The sequence below is a fragment of the Triticum dicoccoides genome, chromosome 4A, assembly GCF_002162155.2.
Source record: "Triticum dicoccoides isolate Atlit2015 ecotype Zavitan chromosome 4A, WEW_v2.0, whole genome shotgun sequence".
NCBI lineage: Eukaryota > Viridiplantae > Streptophyta > Magnoliopsida > Poales > Poaceae > Triticum > Triticum dicoccoides.
The window spans coordinates 497,457,769-497,467,710 of record NC_041386.1 but is presented as its reverse complement, the minus strand read 5'-3'; the positions used below and the strand labels follow the sequence as shown (position 1 = coordinate 497,467,710).

Below are 9,942 nucleotides of genomic sequence, written 5' to 3'. Positions count from 1 at the left end.
GCGGCTCCGCAGCGCGTGCGGGGGCAGCTCGCCTATGGCCACCAGGTACTCCGCGGCGAGGCGGCCGGCCTCCATGAGCACCTCCTCCCTCCTTTGCGGCGTCATCATCTGCTGCTGCTGCTGCGGCTGCGGCTGGCGGTAGGGCGGAGCATTGGGCCCGTCGCGGAAGCCGGCCCACCCGCCGTACGCGCCGGACGGGACCGTGCTGGGACGGGGGTCGTAGTAGCCGCCGTTCTGCATCTCTCGATCGATCTTAGGTCGCCGAGTGCAGAGCTCGGTTAATTTGAAGCGACGCAGACGACGGACGATACGATCCAACTCGGCGCGAGGTTAGCGTCGCTACGAGGGCCCATGGTGATTTAAAAGGCGCGTGTAAAGATGAGCCGGGGTCGGACTCGGATAATCGAGTACGAGCCGGTGACGGGTTCCACAAGTTGAATCTTGCGCAACGTGAACAATTTCAACTCCTTCCCGTAGCTGGACAACATATATGCAGAATTGCAGGGGTCCCCGATGCACGCGTGCAATTTTTGGGTTATTCAGCACATCCAGTCAGGCAACAGTGGACAAGGGGGGGAAATACTGTACTAGTGGTTTTGCTTTCTAAACAGAAATAACTGGAGTATAAGCTTGAGAAAGCGAGACATCTTTTCAACACAACCACCCAAGTGCAAAATCAGATCAAACTCCCTGAACACATCGAATGCGCAAACGCCAGACCAACCTTGCAGGTTGAACAGGACAGGCATCCCCATTTTCCCTCTATAAATGACAAACAATGACACCGTATTCGCTGGTTCACCCTCAATGTTCCAAAACAAATTGTGGTGCCAGTGTGACAGACAACATACATTGTTACTTTGTGCACATTCTATCTCCAACAAAGTTCACCATCAAAAAGAGTGTTAAGACATATTTTCGTGGGATATATTTACAATGCCACTTAAAACATCACTAATTTGCATCAAGTATCGACGACCTCTGATAATCTACGTACCTTCTTCCCGGTATCTTTTCCGGAAGCCACACTCAGCACCAGAGCTATTTGGGTCTCTCCAGACCAACTTGCTTTGCTTCTCCTTCCCGTATGTTGCAAATGAAAGTTTCTGCACAAACTCAGCCAGATTACTTTATGCATATAAGAAACACTAGCCGTTTTATGACATCAGAGTCTGTTTGCATTTACCTGTCTGGCTCTCTTGTCAACGGGAGTCCACGATGGATATATGGACGGCTCTATCCTGTTTTCCTGACTTACACTTGGTTGCATCTTGAAATCTTTTCTTGCTCTATGGGTATGTGCTTTAGTTCCTTCTCTGGCTTTCTCATAATGCCGAGTCCCAACTGATGGGCTCCGGTTCCTTGAAGGAGTATCTCCATCTCCCTGGTATCTGAAGGATCCAATAAGTGGAGGATTTATAATCTTTGAGGCTCCATCCCTCATCCTTGAATTTGACATCATTGCTGATGTATTACATCTTGATCTCTCCTCACGTGCTCTTCTTTTTTCGTTCATTTGCCTGAGATAATCAATTTCCCAGCTTGAGCCATGTGGAGTTGCATGAAAGCCAGAATCCTGTTTCAGAAAAGCAAGCGAACTTCCTGGATCATGCATTATTTCCTCTCTTGGCTCATGATATCTGCTGCCCACATCATTTCTGCAAGAGGTTGGGGCAATATCCCCATGTACATGACCCTTCTGCATTATTTCTTCTCTTGGCTCATGATATCTGCTGCCCACATCATTTCTGCAAGAGGTTGGGGCAATATCCCCATGTACATGACCCTTCTGCATTATTTCCTCTCTTGGCTCATGATATCTGCTGCCCACATCATTTCTGCAAGAGGTTGAGGCAATACCCCCATGTACATGACCCTTCCAAGTGCCATGTGCACCTCCTGGAATGTCCCAGTAACCAGTATCATCATTGATCTCCAATGCAGATGGAAATATTGGATGACTGTAACTTCGGCTGAATGATGGTTCGCTTGCGGGAAAAGAGCTTTTGATAGGTTCTTTACCCCCTGATTCCGGTTGCCAAGAGAAGTCATATGTGTCCACCATATTGTTAGCCCTTCTTTGGTTACAATGCCTCGTATCTGCAGTAAATCCATTGCTGATATGATCACCCATGATCTGATTGCCAATTATTGCACCAATATTGTGCTTTCTTGGCAGACAAGAGACCCCTTCACCTCCCCTACTCAAACTTTGATTGAACATAAAGACCTCTGGGAGCTGAGGCGTTGCATCCTCCGCGTCCGAGAACCTCCTCAACTTAGGCTGTGAGAATACATTGTTATGTTCTACATAATCACCAGGCAATTGGTTTAGAGAATCCGGATGGAGGGGATCACTAGTTGGTACTGCAAAAACTTGAGAGGCGCACCTTTTCCTTTTACTTGGAGACTGCAACAATGCACTACAGATGTCTGAATCTACAGAAGAGCCTTCAGTCATCACAGACCTAGATTCACCTAGCTCACCGAATTTGCACAAAGCATTGAACAGAGAAATGCTCTGCGGGGAGAACAGATACTTCTGAACAGCCTGTATACGACGCTCATGTGACCAACTGAGGAACTCCACAAGGCTGCTTCCACAAGAAAGCATACTGTATGCAGACAAGGGATTGATTGAAGGGAATTTTGTGAGAAATGATTCAGCCAAGCTTTCTGATTCAGGTATATCTGGAGAAGGAGCTTTATTCAACATATTCACATTCCTAATGCAACTGAGAACTATCTCATCTGTTAACTTGGGTGTGCATGAGAAGAATATCTGCACGTTCATCATCAGACTAGCAGCCGCAGCATACAGAGAATCAGATGTCTCCATTACAGCAGAAAGGGAGTGAGGTTCACCTTCAAAGACCTGCAAAAGTAGAAGCAACGAAACTGTTCAGTAATTGCAGACATAACTCAAAGACAGGTATACCATGATAACCCTATCAGGTAAAAGCAAATATCTCAGGAGTTCAAAACCAATTACCATTATACAACCACGGAAACAGAAGCTAATTGACATCAGAATGTTGGTCGCAATGATCTCTACAAAATTTGTTATACTAGATGTCTCTGCCGATGCTGTGAATTCATTGCTCCCAAAGATTTTTGTCTCAAACCATACTAGGCAAGCTGCAGTACTGAGTATTAGGTCCACAGGAAGATCAACGTCTCGTTCCACAACCTGCATTCCTCCTTTCTCCAAAGATAGTATCTGCTGATAAGATGATCTCCGAGAGAAAAGCATATTCTTTCCATGACTTCCAGTATTTACAACAATCGCCGGGGTGGATAATCTACCTGGAGTGAGACGACCAACTTCTACACCGGAAGGCAAGTCAGTACCAGATAGATTGTCTTGTGGGGCCTTTATGGCATTTCCAGATACAGAAGAAGTAGAGCTGCTCTTCTCAACTGCAGGCACAAAATGTTGTGAATGGAGGATAGTTCTTTTGCTCAACATTTCCTCTCTGTGCCGCTGTTCAGCTGTAGGAACAAAATGATGTGCATCAGCGAACTCTTTCTCCAAAAAATTTTGTTTGAGCAGTCGATCATCTGCAGGCAATTTTTTTGTTGAATCAGCAGTGCTATATTTGCACAGATTTTCCTGCCGTCCTTGCAGCTGATTAGTTGCTGGTATAAAGTTCAGTGAATCAACAATACGCATCTTGTTCATCTTCTCTTGCAGATCTTTCTGAAGTGCATGCAAAACCGTATCCTGCAAATAATCAGGACGGATTCTTATTTCTTCGTAGGCATTTATGTTTTGACAGGAGATCATTTACTGCCCCATCAACCATTGGTAGCATCTAAATGAGGGTCTCAAAAAAATTCTGAACAATTCAAATGCAATGTACACCATCCACAAGATCTGACATGTAAAACCCATGCGCAACAAAACTATGCAGCCACTGAAAACTTGAGTTAAGTGACCTATAATTGTTTGAATATTGCCAGTTGCTTATTTCTGCAAATTATAGTGAGATGTGCCAAGAAAAAGGTTGCATCATTTTGTAATCATCTATCCCTTCGTTCCAAAATATTATAAGTTCTAGGTTTGTCCTAAGTCAAACATCTTTAAGTTTGACCAAATCTGTTGAAAAATATACCAAACATCTACAACGCCAAATTAATTTTATTAGTTTCATCATAAAATATGTTTTCATATTATATATATTTGTTTTTAATATAAATATATTTTCCTATATACATGCTCAAACTTAAAGAAGTTTGACTTAGGACAAACCTAACAACAACAATCCCAAACAAGTTGGGGTAGGCTAGAGCTGAAATCTGTAAGATCTTGCAACCAACTCATGGTTCTGGCACATGGATAGCAAGCTTCCAAGCACCCCTGTCCATGGCTAGTTCTTTGGTGATACTCCAGTCCTTCATATCTCTCTTTACGGACTCATCCCATGTCAAGTTCGGTTTACCCCGACCTCTCTTGACATTATCAGCACGCTTTAGCCGTCCACTTAGGACAAACCTAGAACTTCAATTTTGTTGGAATGGAGGTAGTCAATTTTCTGTTATGATCTGGAACTCACTAGAGAGTATAGAGTTTATCTAGAAGAAAACTGAACTTCGTCGGATACTAGAATTACTGAACTAAACAACAACCAATGAGTATCCTTCATATTTAACATGTGCATGGTAAAACAGTAGTAATTCCAAACAGCTTGACCAACATATGGTAAAACGAAAACAGCAATAAGTTCCTAACATCATGACTAACATATGAGGATCGAACTAATGCAAGTGTGAAGAAGTAATCGATAATCACCAGTGTGGCTCTCAACTCCTGGTCTGTAGGGTTGTCCTCAACAAGTGCAACCGAAGGATCTTCAACATCCACTTTGACATAGAGGAAATGCAGTTGTGGAAAACCATCTAAATTAGGAGCCAGAGACAACAAGGTAGATAATTTATCTGGACCTCCGTATTCCAGTACGATGCCAAACTCACTGAAAGGGAATGAAGCTGGAATGTTCCTTCAAAATTGAGACCAAAACAAATATTGATAACAGTTACACCAAAATCATGATGCTTGTAGAAAAAAAACATCTACCTAAAAATATAAATGAACTCAGCTACAAATTTTTGGGAGGGCAGTTTAATCATCAATGGGGGAAAATGCATAGGAAAAACAGAAGCCTCAAAAGTATTTAGGTAGGGCAGTTTAATCCAATGAGAACAGAAAATGCAAGATGGCTTGATAAGTACTCCCTCCGTCCGAAAAAGCTTGTCCCTCAAATCGATGTATCTAGATACATCCATTTGAGGGACAAGCTTTTTCGGACGGAGGGAGTACCAAGGCATAGATCCTTCTGAAAAATACAAATCATTTTACAAATATGCTTCTAGAGTTGTAAATTTGTAATCTGTCTAATCAGTTAGAAAGAAAGTCAACTAACGATTGGGCATGAACTGTTATACAACGCATACATGCGTTTGCTCACAAAAAATGGAAACAAATCTAGTCTTGGTTCAAGTGAAGTTCAAATGTTGCGAAGTATTCAGCCTGTTCAAAACTATAACCATTATTTATGGTTTCTTGTAAATAAATTGTCCTGACATTTGGATTTTTTGTAAGGATCCGACAAGAAAAACAAGTGGAGTACAATGCTGCAATGAAAGAGCTGATTTCATTCTATACTTATATGAATTCCCTCTAGGTGGCTTACTCATTCTGTATGCTAATTGGGGACATTTTGGTAGAGCTCACATGATTTTTTTTCATAAAGATTGAGTAGGTTACTCCAAGAACCAGAATATTTGCTTCTAGAAGTAACTTGGTCTGTAGTAAACTCTGTAAAACAAGAACTGGAGCAGATAACTGGCGTGGTTTGTTTATCATGTGTACTTACTTATTATCTAACAGAATGCAGTCTGATTTCGGCAATCCTCTGAGCACCCAAGTTGTAGGGTTTGGCTTGTCCACCGGATCTAAATAAGCTGCAGCAGGGTCTTTTCCTAGCTCAACAAATGTCATCTTCATCGAAGTTAATTTTTGACCCAATGGCAGCCAGAAAGTTGTGTCGGCAACTATAAGGATCTGTTGGCTGGTGTGTGTATTAGATCTCAGGATCATTTCAATGTCATGCAATGATGGGTGAGAGTCAATCTGATGCTTCTCAGCTTTCCACAGTGCTTCACCAATGAAACTGTGAATATTTCTTAACCTCTCAGGAATATTTTCAAAGCTTCCAATCAGGTTGCTTATGTACAGATGGCCAGCATGCAAACCAAAGAAACATAGATAATATGCAACCTGTTTTAATCCATAGAGTACAATGAGTTCCATCTTATCTTCATGTTTACAGTGATTATCAAAGCCATCTGAACCATCTCCAGTTATCAGTCCAAGAAGCTTCTGCTTCGGAATGCTTAAATGCCCATCCGAGAAAGTATGCCTCAAATATGCACTTTCTTGCAGAGCAGTTGTATAGCTTCTATGGATGTGTTTGATAAGGGCTCGGATTGAATCTGAGAGGCTGACAGGATGAATTTCTATGAGCTTGTCAACTTTAGGCCTGCTTGGAAAAGAAGCTGCTTGTTCATTTAAAGTAGGGATATCTAAAGTAGAAACATTTTCATCATTAGTTCCTCTCTTGGTGCCGCTTCTGACATTCAAGTAGAAATTTATGTCACTGGATTGTGACATTGACTTGAATAAGGAAGCTGCCTTTCCTGAACTTGGTTTTTCCATGTGGCCGTTGCCTCCAGTATCACTTTCTTGTCTGTATTTTTGAGCCGTTTCCACTGCAGGAGGTGGATCATGAGGTAGAGGGGTAGGCACATAAATATTGTTCTGTTTATCCTCATCTTGGTGTTTTGCACTTCTCCAGAAATACTCAAGAAAATCAAAACCAAGTGCTGATGTCTGCTGACAATTGACTTGCATCTCAGAATTGAACTGGCAACTTTTTACCTCCTCAACCATGATTGCATAGGTAGACCATATCTCCCGGTTGCATGGACCTTCCAATAAAAGATGCCAGTCCAAATAAATTCTGTCGGCTGCAGAGAGTGAATAAGTTTTCAGGGAGCAAAGTACTTCTCCCATGGAGGGGACCATAGACCTCAGTGTCATATCATCATCAGATAAAATAGGTGTAGGTAGTGATTTGAATGTATCGTCAACCAGCACCAACTCAGAGCTAACCACTGATTCATAGAAACGCCTTGCTGGATTGAAGTCGTCTTTGAATATTTCATCAGATGTATTCAGCTCAGCTGCATCTGACTGAACAAACATTTTGAAGACATCCTCTGAAGGGAAATCAATGATCTGTGCTTCTTCTAAAAGAACTGAGCAAGGCAAATCTGAAAAGGTGCCATCAGGCTTGAGAGGGTATAATGCCGAGTTTCTCTCAAGTAGAAGATTATCACTGATCCTCACAAGATCCATTTCTACTGCAGCCTTAACTGTTATTGGTTTATCTGCTTGATAGTCTGCACATGGGGCATCTTTGGAAACAAAGGCCAACATGTCCATATCAGTTGATCTTGAGAACTCAGTTGAGTTCAACGCTGAATGCTGAACTTGTGCTTCACCCAAATGTTCAACAAGGTTATGAAAAATATTAGATATCTCTGCCTTAGTGGGACACCCATTAAGCTCCCAAGAATGCCTATGAACCTCCAGTAGTGGTATTGTCACACCACAATCTAATGCTGCAATGTCTAAAAAGTTAATATTCCTTGCAGACAAATGTTCCTCATCATTATGCTCCACAGGGATTTTCTCTACTTGATAAATTGAATCCACAAGTTCAGTTGGATAGCTTAATGTCATCTCAGTGTCAATATCAATGAAATCCTACGAGAAATTAAAACAGAAGATGGGACTGTGAGCAAAATGTATTACTCCCTCCGAACCATATTAAGTGTCGCAGACTTAGTAAAACTCCCTCCGATCCATATTAAGTGTCGCAGACTTAGTAAATTTTGTACTAAGTCTGCGACACTTAATATGGATCGGAGGGAGTAATAAATATCATGATGCTTTGAGTTAAGAGAACACGAGGGAACCGAACCGATAACATATTAATCACTAATTGTTGGGTGCAATCAACTTCAACCGCTATGCATAACAGATATGACTTCATGGTAATCACATATATTGTTACTACCTCTCTCTCAGTTTACAGGGCATGCGCGTATCCCTAGGTCGTCAATTTGACCAACCTAATACAAATCATATATTGTAAAAAATATACCAACATAAACTTCGGAGTTTCTACTTTCAAAAGGTATAATTTTTGTATTATATAGTTTATATTAGGATGATAAAATTGGCAACTTAGGTATACGCGCAAGACTTGTAAACTGAAACGGAGGTAGTATTACTTATATATAGTACAGAACAGTGTCGAGATGGATATAAATTTTTACTTTTGAAACAACTGTGGATACAGAAGGTACAAGGGAAACCTGATTCACATCATTACGTATGTAACTGTAACGGTACCCAGTAAAAGGAACAGCAGTATCACAACCATTAAATTATAAGCACAACATAGATTCTGAAACAATAGACTGGCAACTGCTTGAAATTTTGATGAGATGATGTAAAGTACCAGGTGGATTTTCGCATCTGGAACACGAAACAATAAGGTGACACCATCACCAGACTCGTCACCACCAGAGGATGCAACGTGTCCTTCCAAAATCTTAAAAAACACAAAAACAACAAACCTTGAGCCATAACAATGAAATCACAGAAGATTTGACCGATATCTATGAACGAAGCTTACCTGCGGGAGATCAACCTCTACAACCTCAAATATGTGCTTCTTCAGCAGTTCCCATCTCTAACGTCACCACATGCAGAAATCAGTAAATCACACAGTAATCTCCTACGGAACAGTAACGAAACAGACGAACAACATAGGGGCAAACTTCAATCACCTTCGTGTCAGTGGAGGTCCCCAATCTATCTGACCTGGATCCGTCTCCCTTCCCATCCTTCTCGCGGCTAATCTCGTCCAATCCCTTCAATAAACACAAAATTGTTCACAAATGTTACCCGAAAAGAGGAGGGAAACCACGAATGCACGGAATACAAGCATAAAAGCTTCACTTACATCAGGGATTTCGAATGCAACAGACTCCCTCAAGCTAAAACCCTTGCGATAGCCGCCCCTGTCGTAGAGGAAGTCATCCAATCCCTGCGTGAAGCATCCAGGCCGTTGCAATTCACAAATGCCGCGCGAATTTTGTCACAGAATAACAAAATTAACTAGTAAAACCATACGAAGCGCCTCCAATCCGAGCTACTTCGACCAAACCAACACGAGTGGAGAACGCGAACCACCGTGGGAAAGCTGACTCACCTCGTCGGCGGCGGGGATAGCCGGCGCGGGCAGGGCCTGCGGAATAACGGCCGCGAGGAACTCAGATAGCGCGGAGGATATGGGGAGAGAGTCGAGATCGTCGCACGAGATGCTGACCGCGGGGAGGTCGGCCGCGGCGGGGAAAGGGAGGAGGAGCGGGAAATGCGGATCGGGCGGAAGCGAGGGGACGGGGAGAGGAGGGAAGCGCAAGGACGCTAGGGCTAGGGCTTGGTCCGAGCAGGAGGCCGCCGACGGCGGGGAGAAGTAGTCGGCGGCGAGGAAGCGAGTCCGCATTGGGAGGCGGGGAATGAAGAAGTGGGAGGAGGAAGACGAGTGATTTTGGTTTGAAATGTCGAGGCACGTTTGAATCTCGTTGCGGCGTTGCTACGGGCCTACGGTGCTCTGGCCGGGGGCTTTGGAGGTGGGCTGCTTTGGAGGTGGGATGTTTTTTGAATTAGTCCGTCCTATCCATATTAATTGTCGATGAAAGTTGACGAAATCAGCGATATTTAATATGGATCCGAGTATTATGTTAATGAGATAAAAAATGGGTACAAAAGAAATAATCAGGTATGAGGGAAGAAGTTGAATCGGC

General features: G+C 42.8%; 1 protein-coding gene across 1 annotated transcript; it reads right to left on the bottom strand.

Annotated features, from left to right (window-relative positions):
* Window positions 1-848: 848 nt before the first annotated feature.
* LOC119286382 (protein SHORTAGE IN CHIASMATA 1 homolog) lies at window positions 849-9,683 on the bottom strand. The gene is made up of 10 exons (XM_037565753.1): window positions 9,348-9,683; window positions 9,099-9,182; window positions 8,923-9,006; window positions 8,769-8,825; window positions 8,592-8,684; window positions 5,877-7,831; window positions 4,793-5,000; window positions 2,993-3,724; window positions 1,187-2,875; window positions 849-1,106 (listed from the first exon to the last, which is right to left on the bottom strand). The coding sequence occupies exons 1-10, from the start codon at window positions 9,639-9,641 to the stop codon at window positions 990-992; spliced, it is 5,313 nt and encodes a 1,770-aa protein (XP_037421650.1). The 5' UTR covers window positions 9,642-9,683; the 3' UTR covers window positions 849-989.
* Window positions 9,684-9,942: the final 259 nt, after the last annotated feature.